General features: G+C 41.9%; 1 protein-coding gene across 1 annotated transcript in view; it reads right to left on the bottom strand.

Annotated features, from left to right (window-relative positions):
- Positions 1–20642, bottom strand: part of LOC115025790 (cyclic nucleotide-gated cation channel beta-3-like) — a 68628-nt gene extending 47986 nt beyond the window's left edge. The window contains exons 1-2 of the mRNA XM_029458253.1: positions 20417–20642; positions 20186–20315 (exon numbers count right to left, since the gene is read on the bottom strand). Of these exons, the coding sequence (XP_029314113.1) occupies positions 20186–20315; positions 20417–20642 (356 nt within the window). The remainder of the gene's footprint in view (positions 1–20185; positions 20316–20416) is intronic.
- Positions 20643–21281: the final 639 nt, after the last annotated feature.

The raw sequence follows: 21281 nt of genomic DNA, 5'->3' as shown, positions 1-21281 counted from the left end.
GCAAGACTCGTGAAATCTAACATGTGTGTCACAAGGTTTACCATCTTGGTTTAGCATGTTAACATGCTAACATTTGCCAATTAGCACTAAAGAAAAAGTACAGCTGAGGCTGAAGGGAATGTACTAACTGTGGTTTGGCAGATATTTGGTCAAAATCTTAAGTATCTCCCAAACTGGACTTTTGACTTGGTGACAGCGCCAGATGAAGTCAGGAAAACAGTCATTAGAATTTAACCTCTAGGAATCATGAATGTCTGTGCAAAAATGTCATCACAATCCTTTAAATAATTGTTGAGATATTTCAGTCTGGACTTAAGTGGTGTCCAACCGTCCAACAGACATTCCCTTCCCTAAAGTCACGCTAGAAACCTGCTCTTACTAAGTGGTAATGTGAAGACTCAAGCTTTTCCTACATAAAAACGGTGCTATCTGGTAGGGTAGTTTCTTGAGTGCAGTCCGAAAAATGGAAAATTGCAGGGAACAAGTTTAAAGGCTTGTTAAATGAGCTGACAGGTCTTGGAAACTTGGAAACTGTTTCATGACATTCACAAAGTCACAAAACAGAAACCAATATACCAACATGGGAAAATTCACATTTTCTGTCCTCAGAGTTTGAAAGGTTTGCTGAGTCTGTGCAGCCTCCTGTTTGCCCTAGCGAGGTACAGGGGAGGAGGGTCAGAGCCAAGTCATTTCCGCTATTTGGACTAAACCCTGTGAACGCGTCCCGTGAGGCCAGAGGGCTCATTAGGTGCGGTGACACTATTGCTGCAGGAGGTGTCACCAGGAAACCAGCTGACAGGTCCTTAAATATAACACACATTTCCTATGACCTCACATCCGGACAAGCTGATGGAGTGTGATCGCTGCTCTGCCTCCAAGGCCGATATGTTTTCAGTCATCGTTTAAATCAAAAGTACAACCAAAGGCAGCGCACACACTCAAACACACACAGGTGTATGAGTGCCCACAGCACACATTTACGTCCATATAAAATATATGCAGCACAACATTTGGCAACTCCAAATGTCAGTGAGAGAAAATGACTGGCCATACCCAGAATTCCTGTGGCATGATATGTTTACTGACATTCACACGATGCTTGTTACTCACAGTTACTAAGTGATGACCCAACAACCACACAGGTCAGTGATGCTTTATACCAGTTTACAACAAAGGAACAAGAGAGACTATGTTGGCTTTATTTCCCTGTTACATTTTATGCCACCACTTCCTGTGTGAACAAAGCCCAACAATAGGCCAAATGTTTCACTTTTCAATTCACTGTCAGGGGAACAGGCTGCTCCACTTTGCATGCTATTGTTGTTCTCTAAATGATACTGTGCTCCACAGCAACGTTGCCTCAGAAAATCCGTTTCACTCAACACCTGATTTGTGTTTGTGGCTGCTACAGAGGAAGCAGAGGTATAATGTGCTGCCAAAGTACCTTGTTGCAAACCAAGTAGAGGACAAGGAAATAAAGGTCTGCTACATTTCTTAAAAACGGGAACGTTTTTTTTGCTGAAATAAATCTATCTAAAAGACATCTACAAACGTAGAACAATGGAGCGTTTTTTCCCCCGTGGCGTTTTGCATTTTAGAGTCATTTAGGAGGGAAAATGAAGCTCTCCGGGCTAACAAGCTTGCTTACTTGCTTACTTACCGTTAGCTTATCTTTTTAAAAGACAAAAACACTGACTCCTGCCATGAACTGGTCTAAAAATACCTTTTTTGTGCAACAATTTACACTCCTGCAGGTCGAATAAGTCAGCACTGTCAAGACGGGCTTGATATTGGTCAACGGTGCAAAGTCAAAGTTCACCAAGGTTGAAACAAACATGAAACATAGTTTACCCTCAAGCGCAAATCCACTAATAGCAACGTTTCCGGGGGGTCATTTAAATGCTGCTAGGCTGAGACACTCGTCTACCCCAAGATCACACGAGTCAGCTCCCAGACTATGGTATAATACTTTGGGCATTTGGAGCATACATCGCTGAATGCAGACTTTGATTTGAGATGGTACTTTGTGAGTAACTGACGCGATTCCACGAAAACACAAGTACAAGAACACAGATAGGCCGAATGTGTTCCAAACAATATGAGACCTCGGCAGCATCAATGGCGACGTGAGCGAGTTCTTAGAATTATGTTGGTCACATGCCAACTTGTGGCACAGAGCTGTGTGAGCAGCAGCTATATTCTCTCCACACACAGTCTACTAGATATACATTACGCGTTAATAATCAACATAATCCCTGATTTGGCTGATTAGACAAATATTGCCAGTGCAGGCTCTCTGTATCTGTAACACGGCCTGAGGCAGGTCTGCTGACAGATGACTCCACACAGTGTCCAATAATAAACATAGGACATAGGAGGAAACATGAGACCCGGTTTGACTTCCAGTCTTTATAGGTAATCCATCATCGCAGTGCTGACCGGCTAACTTTCAGGGACCCATGTGGACGACATACAATACAGTAAAGAGAGAGTAAAGCGAGTGTCTGGTCCAGTCACGGATGTCTTGTGACCCCTTTATTGACACTGAGCATTGTTTCCCACTGTCTCCGCTGGCTTGTCGGAGACCAGAAAGGATAAACAGAGCACTGAGCTTGGCATAAAGTTTGTCCTCCTCCCTAATGAAGTGCAACGTCCCAAGCCCAAACATCATTCATCATACTCCAGCCTCTGTATTGGTATGTGAGCGCCTATACCGAATGTCTGTCCATATCTGCGTCTCTGTGCTTGTGTTTTCATTTTCTGTCCTTCAGACTGCAGGCACCCAAATAGAGCTTGAATGACTGTAACTGAGAAGAAAAAACAAACCAAAAAGGCCAATTTTGACCCCTTTTGTTTTTGGGCTTTTGTTTTGTTTGGCACTAAAGTCATGCATTCAATTTCCTGTCTATTAGATGGCTATCGGAAATCTTAGTTATATCTGATTTTCATGTGGAGTTACATTATGCAGGGTACGTTTCCATTGTTGATTTATGTAGCCTTATGATACAACTTTCCAGTTATTCATATAGGAATGAGCTTTTTTTCAGATTTTGCAGCGGTGCCATAATATTTACATGATAAATTGTTAGCTTGTGTTTAGTCTGCGCTCAGATGTATATCTCAAAGTAATGTTTTTCTCCATCACAGTGAATGTCTTAAATGCACATGTGTGTGTCCTTGAGATCAGGGTCAAGGCTAATAATTTGTTACCGTTTAAAAACTGTAAGATGATCCAGGAATTTTTAATAAAAAATCAAAGTCGAATAATTAAATGAGGATTGTTTGATCAAAGAGACTATTGAATGTAATACGACTTGGATGAGGGTAAAGAGCAAAAGGAAATTATGTTTGGAGATAATTCTGAGAAAGTCAAATCTGGCTTTGGATGTGTGATATCTTCCATATGGTCCTGTTCTGTTTTACAGCTGTAGCATATCTAAAGAAGTTGAGCATATCCAGACATGGCTTTGTTGAGCATAATGTATGAGGGCGAGTATCGCTGCTTTGTTTCATATGTTGCTGGGGCTATACATTGTCATGGCTAAAAGTCTGTATCTGTTTTATTACACTGACAAATCCATTTATAATGTCCCTCCGATTCTAAACATAACAAATGACATCAGCGTTCAGGTCACGAAAAGATTTAATGCAACAGATTTGAGCCGAATCTCCTGAATAATCATGAAATGAACACCATGTTTTTACGTTTTATTTTCTGAAAAGTGAATGGGTTAGGTTTCCCTGACACTAAGCATTACGTAAGTAATTGAGGCGGTGGATGATTAATGCGTTTCACTTAAACAACTCAGGTTTCATTCATGTCCACAACCTTTACACTGCAAGTTCACATTTTACTTTTTGGGCCCATCCTCATCTTATACTCACTTCTCAGTTAGTACATCAATTGGTTGGCAATGAGTAAAATCCTACACCATGGCCAATAATCGCCTCTGATTGGCTGGCAAGTTGTTTGTTGATATTGTATTTAGGACACCTCAAATAGAGCGATCGGAAACTCCAGTGTTCCCCTACCATTGTCTTGGAGGGGCGCTGCGCCCCCCCAACGGAACCCCGCACCCCCCGCTGAAATTCAAGGTGGGGTTTTTGTTTTGGATTTCTTTTTTTTTATATTCACAACTCACTTTTAACATTGAACAGGTGCTCTTCTATTAAATAAAGTAAACGCTCATGTTATTTATCAAATGTATGTGCACGTTTCAGTGTTTACAGCGTTGCTTTGCACATTCCTCCTCGCGCACGCCTTGCGCATCTCTCATCATCTGTCTCATCATCGAAAATATTGGATTTTTCGTCCCTTATTAACTGAAGCTTGTACTAAATGTTCAATGGACTGCATTTTATCCAAAGCGCTTAACAGTTTGCATCTCAGTTGCCCATTCACTCACACACACACACACACACACACACACACACACACACACACACACACACACACACACACACACAATAAAAGTCACTGGCCTGATCACCGGTAACAATCGAGGCTCGTTGCCTCGCTCAAGGTCCAATACTGTAAATTATGACTTTAAACTTGCACTTCACATTTTTGTGCATCAAATTACAATATATACGTATAAAATGAAACTTTTATGAACCCACGGATCATTATGACCCAACTTTGCAGTTCTCTTTGCGTCTGCTGGATCAAAACAATTAATGCAAGTTTAATGAAATGTAAACTTGCATTAAAATGTAATTTAGTTTTTCTATTTGTTTCAGTTTTGTTGTTACATTGACCAGTTAAGTTGCCTAAATGTTATCAAATTCAAAGTAAAATAAAAAAACACGTGGACGCAGTAATATTAACACCTGCACAAAATAAAGCACTGTAGTTGAATAACTTTGTGAAGTGTGGTATGGATTGGTGTTGTTGTGTTGGAATATATTGCTGTATTTGTGTTCAGGTTCTCTCCTTCACTTCATGATGGAAAGTCATAAACGTTGTATTTGTGTTGACAAGATGCAATCCGCATATTTCATATTTCTATAGGATTGCTTGTCTCGAACACCGTGTGCTGCTTTGTTCTGCTTCTTTGTTGTTCAAAATTGAAGGCAACATGTTCAACAAGTATAGTTCACCTCAGATGCTCCACCACCTCACAGATAGAAGATAAGAAGTCTTCATAACATAGGGAGAAATAGGTCACATTAAGGATATGAACCTCTGCTTGGCACTGTGTGTGTGTGTGTGTGTGTGTGTGTGTGTGTGTGTGTGTGTGTGTGTGTGTGTGTGTGTGTGTGTGTGTGTGTGTGTGTGTGACTGTGTGATCAGCAGCTCCACAGATAAAGCTCCCATATCTCTACTCCATTTAGTGCCGCCATGCCTCTGTCTGGGTTACACCGACTGCCGCCTCGGGGGAAATAAGGATACGGCACTCAGGTTCCCAGCAGGCCCAACATATGGGAGCGGCTCTCTCATCCAGTAGAGACGAATTCATCCCAAACTCATCTCCTCACACAGATTAATTTGGCAGACATGTCGAGGCAGGTGGAGAGTGTTGAGTAGCATCTGTGTGTGCGTATGAGATTGATGTGGATACTTTGCTTTTGTGTATTTCACTTCTGTACCGCTGAAGGCCCGGGTGATGGAAAACGGAATTAGATGTCATCCTATTGTTATTTATTGTCATCGCTGTGTTATTATAAGTCTCAGAAGTGAAGGAGAGGAGACTCATAATTTATTGTGACAGTATCTGGGAAAGTTGGCCATGTTAATATTGGACTTTTAACTTTAGCAGAAAACCAATAAGACAAATACTTCTGATCAAGAAGTCAAAATAAAGGCAAATATAGATAAGAACGACAAATGTTAAATGTAGTGGACTTTCCTATTCTTTCATCAGCAACCTAATGTGAACTGCCAACTCAAAATGTCTAGTTTTTATATTCAGAGCCGTTTAAATTATTCTAATTTGAAGGCTCATGACCTGAAATTATGATTTGAAGGAATGTTTCTATCATAGCATGAGGAACTTATATTTGAAAGTGTACTGTTGTTTTGGGTTCAGTACAGGCCCATGGCTACCTTTGATAATTCTTTCATCACTGGAGAGTAAACCCTTTAATGTTTTATCTTACCTTTTCTAGTGAATCTCATGGTGAATAGATTTAATGCAGACGTTGCAGCCTCTGAACCCATAAATCTGCCAAAGCACGGATTTACAATATAAAACTAACTTGGACACAAACAGATGGCAAAAGGGTCAAGTGCACCTTCTGGGCTCTGTTAGGCCTACTTCTAAATTCAGAACTAAGGGCAGATTTACTGTAGAAAATAATGATAACAACAGAGAAACTAGTTCAGCCTTCAGGCCACTGGCTCAGCCGAAAAATAAAACCATATGGTTGCAAACACAATCCGTCTTGATCATCCAAACTAACAATTACAGCCAGTTGGTGCAGCGGCTTTCTCCAGACAGGAACCGAATGCTTCAGTGCCTTTTTAGTTTAGGGTAGAATGAAAACAAAGCGAAGTGATTCATAGTTTGAGGGGTGGCTCAAGGTAATGGGCGTTAATCTGCTTTTTTTTAAAAGAGTATGCTGAAGAATAGGCAATCAAAAAACATACACACACACATTGTATACCTCACGGTGGAAGCAGGAATATGAGAGAACATAATGTTTTCTTTTAGACTTTGAATATAATCTAAAGTGATTCAATAACTCACCTCAAAACTGTATTACTACGTAGCCATTTGATATTATCAAACCGTAACAGGAGAGTCAGAGCAGCTTATTTTCTGTCAGACTCATGAAATGTAACAAAAGGACTCCATGAATAATGCAATAGGCTCTCCGAACGTATTCTGAATGTGACTTTCAACCTCTAAAATATAATGGAAATCCTCATATTATCAAGTGTCACTAGCTACGAAAAGCAGGGTCTCCAGTGGCTGCTTGGTTAACAATAAAAAATAAGAAAATAGCAATAACATTAATACATTGTCTGCTGTGTTTTTTTTTATCCCAGACTAATGACTGCTCATGGAAGGAGAATAGTATATAAAATGCAATATTAACAGGATAATTGGAGATCACACTGAAAGACGATTGACTGCAGACTGTTGCACCATGATGTAGCAGAAAAGCAGGGACGTTAAAACCTCATCAAAGATACGACGACTCTTTAGAGCGGCTGCCAACATGTTGGTCTACGGTTTGTGGCGGAGGTAAATAACCACTGTGGTTGCTATCTGATGGTTTTCCAAGGGTGATGGGAATCTGTGTGTGTGTGTGTGTGTGTGTGATCCATCGTCAGGACAGAAGAAGAAAATGTCACTGGCCCTGCTTCAGTGTCTGGGTGTTTCCTGCCACACTGTTGCTTTTGGGACAGTAAACTAAAACAGCAGACTGGCAGTACTTTGTGGAGGGAATATTACATTATCGTTCTCTAGGGTTAAAATGAGGCAACTGAGCCCCACTGTGCTACCCAGGTTTCCTTTGCCAACTCAAACAGATGTTTGACTGCTATTAAGAACAACACAATTCCTCCATGTGTCTTCACAAGATATTTGTTTCTATAAGTTTTGTGACGTAGGGACTACTTGTAGGGCTTGTTGGTGAAGCTGGGAAGTTAACCATTAACACGCTTTCCAGTCAGAAACATGGTAGCATCAACTGTCAGAGACAACAGCTCTTTTTATTTTCTCTGTACTTGGCCGTTTGCTCCTCCGTGTCATTTTGCTCACAAGATTGTATATCATTTGCTAACAAACGTGCTAACTCTGCGCTTAAACAACACAGTAAGTTTACACAGTTTATTCAAAAGCCATATGTGTACCATCGACACCTGTCAGTCTCTTTTGTCGAGCAGTTCATACTCCAACAGATTAAATAAAGGTGAGTGGAGCCACACAGCTAATAAGCTACGAAATCCATTTTGGACTCTCTAACTCTCCGTTCCCTTAAAGAACTCAGCACTGTCAAGACTGTGGGTCAATGGCGCTAATTTGTGACCAACAGTTAACTCACATTTTAAAGGCAGCAGGGGAAGCCTTTATGCTGGCGATCCTGCAGCCAGGTATCCCAACTGCAACAGCACTGCCAGTTTGTTGCCGTTTGTTGCCACTGGTGTCTCATGAGTCACTCTTCAAAGGTTCCCACTGACAGATGTGCTCTTAAATCCTTTCACTGTACATTTGGATGTATTTACATTTAAGAGCTAATATAACACACATATAGCACCTTTTGTGAGGAAAACCTGCTAATTACTGATTATGGAGGTTTAAAAAACAAAAAAGAAGCAAAATGTAATGAATGAATTCCACATTGCTTTCCCAGAACGGCTTCGGAAACATTAAATATATTAAATAACCAACAGATTTGTGCATGGCCTTGCTCGTACTGCTGAAACCCAAATTGGCCCTCTGCGTGAGCTCTTTGTAGCTTTAGGTGGATGTTGTTGTCTTTAGCCCAATGTGGACAGGATTAGTTATACAGTGGGTGGTGTGGTAATGTTTTCATTACTGGAGCAAGTCTATAAATCAAGCTAAATTTGCCTCATCAGTTTCCTTTCCCCCCAACTTCGTCGTGTTTCTGTGACAAACGGATTTACGTCTCACACTTTCAGTGCTGTTACAGACATTCACTACTTTTACCGTTTTAACTCCATATGTGAAAATGTTTAGCAGTAATATACAACATGGACGAACTGTTGAAACTGATCACACAGACTTCTTATCCAGTGCAAATTGGCCATAATCATTGTAGACGTTTGTTATTAAATTAGTTTCTGTGTATTTTGCTGAAAACAAATCTTGTTCGACTCCCTGTTTGCATCCTTGACATCAAAGGGTAATAAAATACAACAAAATTAATTCAATGCACTTAAGTAAAACTAAGGATCCAACAACCAAAACCACAAAATAAAGAAATAGACCCATATCAGCACACATACGTCCAATGATTGAGCCTGAAACAAACAGATGTTTGGAAGCTGAGATATAAAACAGATAGTTTTGAACTATCCCTTTATGTGGAGATGTTGGGGGTTCCAGACAACTGAGGAATAGTTCAAATGTTACTCTAAATTAATTTGCAAATAATCCACATACTTTCTTCCTATCCCTGTTCTCTGCTTCCTTCTCCCATAACATAAACTGTCTTTTATGTTCTTCCATTGTTTTCAACGCTTCAGATGTAATCTTTCTCTTTGACATTACTTTTTCCTCTCGCTCTCTCAACCTCACTTTTAACTTTGACTGACTGCCACTCATAATTATCCATTAAATAGTGTTTAAGTGCAGAACTGTAGCTCTGTGGAACCAAAGGCTCATTTGGCTACTAACTTGAAACCACTACAGGTTTACTTTACATTAAGATTACTCCAAACATGTTGTGTTGGGAGTAACATGAAACAACTGCAACAACTTTCCCAATGGAAACTTAAGCAGAAATCTGCCATCTAACTGCACAGAAGTGTCGAAAAACTGATCATTTATTTGTGGTTCGGGCAAGTTCTGTGTTCTCATGTATTTATTTTCCCTTCTCTTTCTCTCGTTCACCCCCATCACTCTAAAGCTCTGGTCTCCTGCAGCTATATTCCTCCATGCCACTGCTCATGAGCATGACATTCCTCCTCATTTTCTCAATAGTCTTGCCCGTCCTCCTGAGGCTCTGTCGCTTTCTTCTGCTAGATCGCCGTCTCCTTCTCCGCCCCTCACCCTCAAACTTCTCTCAGTCCTCTGTGCCATCTTATCTACTGCTGTCCTCTGCTCAGCTCATCTATCTGTCACTTGCACACCAATCTGAAGAACAGATAAAGACATGGGATGCTCTAAGGCATACACACACGCAAGAAAAAGATGGGGGACTTGTGTTAATAAAGCAAGTAAAGTAAACGGTGTGTGCCCGAACACCGTACTGTTTAACACCGGGAAACTTCTGCGGACGGACTAGCTCAAACTTTGTGACTTTAACACAGACCCCAGAAATTCCCATATAAGAAATCTTATATTTCATCTTGTCGAGTTAAGCCACTTCAAGATGAATTGGAGATTAAATTATAGTGCAGAACATGCTCCAATAATATCTTAAGATATGAAGGATACGCCATTTTGTGAATACATTAATTAACGATGGAAAGAGTGAGATTGTAACCCCTGAAACTAAAATCTTCTCTGGCGAAGACACTAATGATAATTTAGTGGTTATCCAGAAGGATGTGACAGAGGACAATGCAATCAACACTGATCTATAACATTAAATATAATAATGTATTCTTTAATGTCAATATGGCAAAACTACTTGTAATATACTGTGAAGAGCAATAAGCTCAGGAATGTTTGAAGTCTGATAAAATGCTGATGATAGTTTTGTGACAATTGAAGAGTCTCTAAAGCAACACTTAGAACACCATGGGATGCAGTGACGCCCAGCCTAACAAGGGACCTTTTTGATTAGGGATTTTGAATTTTTTAATCAAGGTCAGGTTTAGGGTTAGGGTCAGGTTTAGGGTCAGGGTCAGGTTTAGGGTCAGGGTCAGGTTTAGGGTCAGGGTCAGGGAAAGATCATGTCTTGGTTTAGTACAGAAAAATGTAAACTAACATATAGAGTGTGGATGCACCAATCCCGCTTTTTCTCTCAGAAATCAGAATCAGAAATCCCACAATGGGGAAATGTACCTTTCCTGGTAATTATTCTGATACCTAAACTGAAGGTATACCAAATACAATTCTGTGCTTGCTTTTTTCTTCCTTTTAAATCTCTATTCCTCCATGTATAGAACGGACTGGGATCATTTTTCTGTAAGGTAACATGAGGCCGAGTATGGCCCTAAATGTTGAGTCAGAAGTCTGTTCTTACTGAATGAATGAACTGTAGAAAAGCTGAATTGTATAATGACATTGTTAAACAAAGTATTTCATGTGGATTGGTCACATCTGCCAAATCCCTGTTATGCTTTATAAGACCAGTATCAGCCCTGATAAAAACCCACTCAGTCGGAGTATCCATGAGTACATGTAGTGAAAACTTTCTGTCAATTTCTTGTTCCAGACATCCCCATCATGCAGCAGTAACAGAAGAGCATGGTTGATAACTGGTAGTGAAAGTACAATAGAAAAACCACAGTTTCATTCTGTCTTATTCAACTCTTTGAATCAGAGACCCATTTAATGTTACCACACTGCAACAGTTTTTAAAGGGATTTTTAGGACAGTTTCCATTAATCTTCACCATATATGCTGCGCAACTGTCACAAACAAAAAGCCACCTCACAAACCAATTACATGACGGCGCGGGGAAGAAAACACACGGGCGCGGGGACTCGATTAGATGGATGACAAAATGAAACAAGAGAAAGGAAACAAATTACACTGTGTCAGCGACAGCGTCAGAAACACCCAAAGGGATGAAGGAGGAGCTGCCTCATGCAGCTCGGCTCACCTCCCAAGTATTGAGTGGTGGCTGCGGTGTAGAACTGATCAGTGTAGAATATTATTTCCCTCGTATTAGAGGTAGGGACCTGTATCCACTTTAAAAACAGCTAGTAACCTGTAGCTAATGTGCAAACACAGAAACAATGCAAAAGTAGCTAACTTAAGTAGCTAATATCTGGGACCCAATTTTCCTTTGCAACAGTTTTAAAACTAAACAGCTCAGACAGACAATTTGCATTTTAATTCCAGACAGAATGATCTGTACATGAGAGCTCCAGCATAGATTCACTGTCAAAAAGATTGTATTAGAAAGCTATGCATTATCTTGTCTTATTATGGTCTGCAGTCTCGGGAATGGCCCATTTTTATGGCGGCTTTTAGCCTGCTGCTCTGACATTACATCAGTTACCTTGTCATCTCCCTGCACTCCTGTCGTCAAGAATGATCTTTTCTCCTCTTTTCTGTTTAATTCTTTATTTCACTTGCTCTTGTGTTTTAGCCCCAGCACACACACGCACACGCACACACATACACACACACCTTAATTTGTGATCCAGATGTGATAGCCAGAGTGGTGGACCGGCTACAAATTATTCATGAATGTAATTAGCCAGTAGGGAAATCATATTATAGAATCTTGACTTAGGCCTCAGGGAAACTTTAAGCACTTCATCAAATAATGGGCTAGGCATCCAAATAATATCCCTGACCCATTTCTGCTCTCCCATAGGCGAGGCAGAAACGAAAAATAAAACTCAGGTTTGATCCTCCAGACAGCCAAATTCCGCCGCTAAAAAAGTTGACTGACTTTTAGTTTATATGGACCAAGCTCCCAAAACGCCTAGATGGCCACCTTTTTCAAATCCCACACATCCAGAGCCACAGAAGACATTTTACAACTTTTCACAAGCTGAGTAGTTCTCCTCACAAAAGGCGATCTTAACTTCATCCCTGGAGTATCCTGAAATATGTACACCTGTCTATATGGCGCTCATTGGGATCTGGCTGGTTTCGCTGTAACACTTACTGAGTCAACGGCCCGCCGTGACTTTATGAATGTAACCGATCACTAACAGCAATGAACTTATTACGAGACTGACAAAAAACAAATTTGTATGTGGAGCAGTCACAACATGCCCAATACCTGATCTGCTTAATGCCAATCGAACCATCCCTAAATTAGATTTATATTCATCTTCCCAACAACACCCTTTTTGAGTTATCCTTGTGGCATTAATAACACATTACAAACTTTACAATCTCTGCCAGACTGCTGGGAAAGCTGTAAAAAACAGCAAAGTTGTCAATACGTTGTTTGTATCATTCTACATATTCTTATTTAAAGGGTGCAATAAACATTACAACCTCTTGGGTTTAAAAAGGAATGCAGGGGTTTACAGATTTCCTCAGCCTTTTCTTTTCCCCTAACTGTCATACATCAATAATGTGATACTGAAAGTGGCAATTTGTAATTTTGTAATGTGTAATTGCACGTTGTGTCCACATCTCAAGCTTTGTGGACCTTCGAAACTCTCCAAGGACGGCTTTCTGACAACCTGCCTTTTATGTAGCAAGATTTGTGAGTTCCTCTCCTCACTGCGACTCCTACCAGTGTATTTACACTACATCCATTTGGACTTTTATCCTGTAATCCACATTGATTCCCTACACCAGTTAGTTCAACACTGCTCTGAGAAAGGAAAAAGAGATAACTGGTTGCTCTGTATACTCAACCGTAAATGAAGGATGTGTTGGGTGCTCTTGGAAAACACGGGGTGAAAAACGGATAAACAGGATGGCAATCCAGGCACTTTATTATAGTGGCTTAATCATTAAAAAAGCCAACTGCTCTGAGAAATTTCCCAGGCAGCTGACCAATAATATAAAATATATGGTTCAAGGGAGTTAAAAAATTCAGTTCTATCATTAAAATATGATTAGTTTTTAAAATGCCGAGAACCAGGAATGTAGCACAATGTAGTAATATAACGCAGGGATTCAAGCATTTCCTTCAATCTTAGCTGTGCTGTCAGTTAATCCAACAATGTTACATGCTACGAAGAGCACAAGAACTGGTGAATTGGAAGACGGTAATGCAGTGAATAATGACTGGAGGGGGTAGGGGAATTGAAACAGGATACAGATCCCTGTTTTACTTCATTACAAAGTAAATCCCAGCATAGATTGGGATGGGGGGGGGGGGGGGGGGGGGAAAGTGTGTTGATGAATGAGATTTAGTGTAAAAACATGAGCCACCTGTTCCGGATTCACCACGAGGGTTTCAGAGTGCTACTCCTTCTCTTTCCTTCCAACAACAGCCCTTTCTGTCTGAGATCATTTGGCCTCCATGAAGGCCTACTGTGTTAAGTTTTACTGTGTTTATATGTTCATCCTAACTGGATAATACTTTGGTTTTGTAGCAAACCAACATTTAGCATCTGGTGTAAAATGTATTTATTTTATTTATTTATAACCTTTATTTTACCAGGATAGGTCACATTGAGATTAAAAATCTCCTTTTCAAGAGCGTCCTGGCCAAGATAGGCAGCAGCACAGTTACAGACAACAACAAAAAACAGTCACAATCACAATCACAACATTAATTAAAACCTTTACAGACACAGCGGTCTGCTTCAATGTCTTTAAGAGTTGCTTTAAGTCTGTTCAGAGAGACCAGCTCTCTGAGTTTCAGCTCATTCTGCAGCTGGTTCCAGGCAGCCGGAGCAGCGTAACTAAAAGCCCTTTTCCCAAGTTCAGTACAGACTTTTGGAACAGTTAAAAGAAACAAGTCCTCGGAGCGAAGCCGATATGGTCCACTACATTTCCGACTAATGTAGATCCTTAGGTATTGTGATGGCTCCTAGTGGGGAAATGAATGTTTCTTTTTATACTCTTACATACCGAATGGTATGCTATTAAATAGTCAATATTTTATTACCAACTGTTCTCACTGCCCTTTGCTGCATCACTTAACACCTCCTTAAAAGGCAGCTCTGATATTTTATGAGACCTTTTGGATGCATAGATGGGAGAACACTTTCAATTCTGTACAAGTGCTTTTGTACTTTGGGTTTTGTCCCTTTAAAAATAATAAAAGAAAAGGTATATCCCTCTTCTTCCAAATTCCCATTGTTTACCCGGAGCCGATAGCTGCCTTTATTTCACTCATAAATCTCGTTGTCAGCCTTTGACTGGTAGATTGAGCAGACAAAATGGGCTGCTACTCTGAGCCTAGAAGGAGTTTGTTCCACGACATTACACCTCTATTTGCAGGATGCCTCCATCCTGAGAGAAGTGGTCCTGTTTCAGCCGGGAGACAGGAAGAGAGAAATATATCTAAGAATGCAAGGCCCTGCACGGTTGTGGGACAATCGTCATTTTTACGATGTGACTGAGGTCAGTCGTCAGCTCCTTGGAAGTGCGACCTTGTCTTTGTGTAATTTCCTTACTTAGGAAACTTCAAAATTCATGTTCAAATGTTTATTTGTTGAGAAATAGTCCTTTTTCAAAACACTGATGAGAATACACTGCCTCACCAATGTCGAAATAACTCAAAGACAAAGAAAGCAGACTCTTATCTATAAATGCAAAGGCTTGAGATTAGTTATCCTCCTGTTACTATCATTTGGTCAGTGTTTATGCTGTGTCTGTATATGTGCTGGTTCACTCAAAAGCATACTGTATGGAATCCTCCTAAACTTTTTGTATTTGCTGCCCACCCTTCCATCATGTCAAATGCCCTGACAGCTTTGGGGATAGAGGTGCAACTCGGACTAGAATAGGCAATTAAATGAGTGCCAGCTGGTATTCTGGCGGTAATGTTACAAAGCGCCCAACAATGTTGACTCAACCCGTCTTGCATGGGTGCCTTGAAAGCCAATTCTTCTAAAACGCACTTTTGTAATGGAAGGCATCTGGATAAATGAGCATCTTCTGATGACCCTCCTGTGACGATCCCATCCAGATGGAGCAGCAGGCAGAAGGAAGGATGGAAAGGGAGAAAAAGAGCCAGGGAGAAAGGCCTGATGGAGACTAAATTAGAGAAAATGAGAACGAGCATGTGGATGTGAAAAGCAATGTAGGAGATATGAGCGAGAGAGGCGCAGCAAAATGAGGAAGGGCGAAAAAGTGTGTTGCTTTCACAGTAAATGATCCATCTGCTGAAGTGTGTTGTTGCTGCAGGGAAGGAGTTTGTTTTGCCCTTGGGATGTATTCATCCTCAAAGTATAAGCTCACAGCTGGCTCCACATTCAGCTGGTGGTAGCCTCAAACTTAGGGAAGTAGACCTGCAGTCAAAAAGCTGTGTTTTTAAATCCCTGAAACGTTTTAGATTATGATGGTGAGGTAGTAAATTATACTTTCTCTTCAAGAAAAACATCTGATAAAGGGCCTTTGAGCAATGCGAGCTTCTACAGCAGAAAACAGAGGAGGGTATTTGTTTAGGCCCTTATGTACAGTATGCTGTTCTGCCAACTAATACCATTACGAGACTAAAAGGCTACTGTACAATTCCACCTTTCTGAATGATAGTGGACATTGTTGCACACCAAAATTGCAGTGTCCAATCTATTAAAAAAAAACATCACCGTGCAAGTGAAGTCATGACGCGCTGTGAAATTACAAAATGGATGCTGGCAAAGAAAGAATCCAATTGCACCAAACACAACTAACATTGTGCTCATAGAAGAAACTGCACAACATGAAAATATGTCCCATAAACTCTGTCAGCACCTGATCATTTCAGAACATCATAATCTTGATGAAGGTCATTCTTCTCTTGCTCTACAGCTCAGCAGAATAAGGTCGCCCCTTCTCACTTTGTCCTGTCATTCTTTCTTTGCTATATCTTTTACGAGTGACAAAAGCTACAGAAATGGATTCATGGTAAGAGCGCTTCCTCTAACTATTGAGCTGTATCCAAAGTAAAGAGAAGAAAAACAGTCTCTCATCAGTTCCCCTCTCTCTTCCCTCTGGACGTCTGAAATGTGGTCTCCTTCCCTGCTTTGATATGGGCTCAGAGTACGGGGGAGGCCCCTCAGGTAACCAGAGCTGGCTCTTTGGACTGCAGGGCCAGGCTTTCAGAGTGAGACAGATGTGTCATTGAAGACAGCCAACCATGACCTATGGGCAAGTCAGACAGCCTGGGAGGATCTGACAAACAACTACCAGATCTCCGCATGAGAACACACATCGCCACCTGTTTTTATGCTTCTACAATAATCCTGTTGAGAGAAGTTTTATTTTCAGCCTGGGAACTTTGAGAGGGAACTTCTTTTCTCTTTTCATTTGCTGATTTCAATCTTCACCGTGAAGTATGTAATGTTTTCATGTGAAAAATTGATCACATTTGTTAAATGCCCTGAAAATCTATTATCTCAATCAGCGCCATTTACCAAAGTTTAGGCAGAGTTACAGCTTGTTTACATTAAAAATGTGTTTATGTCGTGTTCTGCTCACTGGTTTTTAAGTAAGCGGGATGTCACATATTCTCACACCCATTGCAATTTAGCAATATTTAAAAACTGTTGATGATTTGTGAGTTTATTGCTTGTTGATGCCATTAACAGTAGCTTAATAGTATTTAGGCAAGCTGTGCCTAAAAGTGGAGACCACTGATCCTGATGAAAACAAATTGAAATGAAGAAAATTATAGTTTCTGGGTTAAACTGAACTTTAGTGCACTATTTAAAGGGGATGATTACAGCAACACGGTGTTTAAATTAAACTACTAAATCAAGAAAGATATCCAACAGCCCTTATGAGAGTAATGAAGCCTCCGCACTCCAGAGGATCAGCATACACTGCTTCTTCAGCCTTCACCATCTTCACACTAAGTCAGACACAAGCTATTAGATTTGCAGGACAGTTTGGCATACTGGCTTGTATGTGGAAGGTTGATTAGATAACTGGGGCTTTACACGTTATAGTTAAATGGGGTCATTTTGAAGCTTGTGTCTGTTCTCCCACTGTATCTACGACAGATCAATTGAACTCATTATATTTCATTGATATTCAATCACTTTTCTCTGAGTTCCCTTGTTCCCCACCAGCCAGCAACCACTGACTCATTACAGGGCTGGGTAAAGGTAACCAGGCCTCTGCAGCCAATGCATTATGGGCTGAATGCCTGTGGGCGAAACAATCTTATCCTGTTCATTGTGCTGTAATGACAGGGCGCTGGTGTTTGTGCCGTAAATTAGCCTGCCTCCTTCTCAGAAGTAACTTTTCTTGTCATATTGACTCACTGAAAACTTCCTAGCTATCTGAATCTCTGGTGATGTCATACTCAATTTTCTAAACAAATGATGTACTGATGTGTGTAAATGATGTGGTCAAAATCCAATAGGATGGCTCCCTTAAGGGTTGAAATGAAGCCGAATGATTTAATTGCGGAGATGCTTTTGATTAGATTGAGATCAATATTGAATTCTTTTTTTTTTAAGTTACACATCCTATACAGCAGGGGTCACTAACAGGCGGACCTGCGGTCCGAGTCCGCACCCAAATGCCGACCTATCCGGACTCGGATTTATAATCAATAAATGATTAAGGGATTTTCAATTTTGACAGGGTGTTATTTATTTTAACCGGCGCAGCTTTTCTCGTTTTTATGGCACTGGTTTAGCGGTTCAGGAAACTCACAGACCAAATACATGCGAGTTAAGCCATCCCACGTGATGCTACTCAGCCAATCAAATCTGAGCATTCCAGGCGGCAAACATTGCAACTCTGAATACAGACAGATGAGAGGCGAGAGGCGAGTGAAAGACACACCTCCTCTCTCCTCCCCTCCCTCTCTTCTTCTCCCTCTCTATCTGTATGCATTTATGTAAATGTATGTTACTAACTCATCATCCGGGGCATCATCCCCGGAGTGTCTGTCTCTCATGTGGCAGGTTGCCACTGATAAAGTTTACGTCAGGATCATGAATCGTGGCTGCGCCTGCTGCCCTGGTCCTGCTGGATACCGTGAAGCCTTTTTGACATTTTCCTGGATTCATCCAAACTTTCTCTTTTTCAACACAACATCATTTCTGTCAAATGTTGTATTTGTACTATGTTGTTTATCCTGTACACACAACATCTATTGCACGTCTGTCCGTCCTAGGAGAGGGATCCCTCCTCAGTTGCTTTCCCTGAGGTTTCTTCCATTTTTTCCCCTTTAATTTTGGGGTTTCTTTTAGGAAGTTTTTCCTTGTGCGATGCGAGGGTCTAAGGACAGAGGATGTCGTAACCTGTACAGTCTGTAAAGCACACTGAGACAAATGTATAATTTGTGATATTGGGCTATACAAATAAATTTGATTTGATTTGATTTGATTTGAAAGCGATTAGACAGGGAGAGAAGAGTGAGAGACGAGTGAGCCGCAGACAGGGAGAGAAGACAATCAAATCAATCAAAATCAATCAAAAAACTTTATTGTCATTTAGAGATTATACAATGTACAATTCAAATGAAATTTCGTTGTCCTGGCTTACTGTATACACTCTATAAAATATATACATTCAAGAGTTCTTAGAGTGGAGTTCACATCACATTGCTCTGGAGAGAAGTTATTTCTGGTTCAATAGTCTGATGGTTTGGGGAAAGAAACTGTTGCAGAGTCTGGTTGTTCTGCTCCTTGTGCTGCGGAACCTCTTGCCAGAGGGCAGCAGGGAGAACAGGCCATGGTGGGAGTGAGTGGGGTCTTTTATAATGTTCTGGGCTCTGATGAGGCAGCGTTTATTAGCAGTGTCTCTGATGGAAGGAAGAGACGTCCCGATGATCCTCTCCGCTGTCCTCACCACTCTCTGCAGAGACCTCCAGTCTGAGGTGTTGCAGTTTCCAGACCAGGTAGAGATGCAACTGGTCAGTATGCTCTCTATGGTGCCTCTGTAGAACGTGGTGAGGATGGGAGGGGGGAGCTGTGCTCTTTTCAACCTGTGCAGAAAGTGCAGGCGCTGCTGTGCCTTTTTCACCAGTGAGGAGGTGTGAAGGGACCAGGTCAGACTGTTTGTGAGTTGCACCCCCAAGAACTTTGTGCTGTCTGTGGTCATCACTGCTGAGCCGTTGAGGAGGAGTGGTGTGTGACAGTGCTGCTATTTCCTGAAGTCAACAATGATCTCTTTTGTTTTGTCAACATTCAGGATCAGGTTGTTGGTGTGACACCAGTCTGTCAGATGTTTCACCTCCTCCCTGTAGGCCAGTTCGTTGTTGTCCCTGATGAGTCCCACCACAGTTGTGTCGTCCGCGTACTTCAGGATGTGGTTCGTACTGAACCTGGCGCAACAGTCGTGGGTCATCAGGGTGAACAGCAGTGGACTCAGAACGCAGCCCTGTGGGGAGCCGGTGCTCAGAGAAATGGTGCTGGAGGTGCTGTTTCCAACCCGCACATGCTGGGGTCTGTTCGTGAGGAAATCCAGCAGCCAGTTACACAGGGGGGTGTTGAGGCCGAGGGGTCCCAGTTTGCTTACCAGATGCTGGGGGATGATTGTGTTGAATGCCGAGCTGAAACAGCATTCGCACATGGGTGTTCTTCTCCTCCAGGTGGGCCAGGCTCAGGTGGAGTGCAGAGGAAATGGAGTCCTCTATGGAGCGGTTTGGCCGGTAAGCAAACTGGAACTGGTCGAGATTGGGGGGAAGTATGGAGATGATATGGTCCTTGACCAGCCTCTCGAAGCACTTCATCATGATGGGGGTGAGTGCTACCGGCCGGTAACCATTCAGACAAGTGATTGGGGATTTTTTAGGCACTGGAACAATGGCTGTTGACTTGAAACATGATGGAACAATAGCCTGGTCCAACGAGGTGTTGAAGATGTCCGTGAGGACATGGGCCAGCTGGTCGGCACAGTCCCTGAGCAGCCGTCCTGGAATACTGTCCGGGCCCGCCGCCTTCCGGGGGTTAACTTTCTTCAGCGTCCTCTGGACATCAGCTGTGTCGAAGATCAGTGATTGTTCGTTGTTGTGTTGTTTAGTGCCTCAAAGCGTCCAAAGTGATTATTGAGGTTGTTGAGAAAGATTGTGTTGTCCTCACAGGGTGGTGGAGCAGCCTTGTATCCAGTGATGGTCTGAATTCCCTGCCACATGCGCCTGGTATTCATGGCGTCATTAAAGAAATTCTGGATTTTTTGACCATGGGTGTGCTTAGCTTCTCTGATGGCACGGTCCAGGTTGGCTCTTGCTGATCTCAGAGCCACCACGTCACCAGATTTGTAAGCGGCGTTCCGTGCCTTCAGCAAGTCACGCACCTCCGTAGTCATCTCACCTGCTTCACCGTGGGCTTTTCTCTGATGAGCAGGGGCCTGTATGCAGGAATTAGCATAACAGAGAGATGGTCTGAGGAGCCGAGGTGGGGGCAGGGGGCTGCCTTGAATGCCTTCTTAATGTTTGTGTAGGCCAGATCCAGTGTGTTTAAGCCTCTGGTTGCAAAATCCACATGCTGATGGAACTGAGGGAGAACGGTCTTCATGTTTGCCTGGTTAAAGTCCCCTGCTACAATAAAAACGCCCTCCGAATGTACAGATTGCAACTCACTGATGTTCTGATAGAGAAAAGTCATTGCCTCTTTAACGTTTGCACTGGGGGGAACATACACTGCAGTGATAATGACTGTGGTGAATTCCCTGGGCAGATAAAACGCTCTGCATTTTTGTCAGGAGAGCAGTGGCTAGAGAGCATTGTGACATTTGTACTCCACTTGTTACTCACGTAGATACACACGCCACCCCCGCGGGATTTTCCGCTGAAATCGCACTTCCTGTCCGACCAGAAAGTTGTTAGCCCTTCTATGCTAACGGCGACATCGGGGACGGATGAATTTAGCCATGTTTCCGTCAGAATTATGACAGAGAGACAAGTGAGCCGCAGACAGGGAGAGAAGACGGAGAGACGAGTGAGCC

Source organism: Cottoperca gobio, chromosome 20 (genome assembly GCF_900634415.1).
Source record: "Cottoperca gobio chromosome 20, fCotGob3.1, whole genome shotgun sequence".
NCBI lineage: Eukaryota > Metazoa > Chordata > Actinopteri > Perciformes > Bovichtidae > Cottoperca > Cottoperca gobio.
This window is presented reverse-complemented; position numbering and strand designations above follow the sequence as displayed.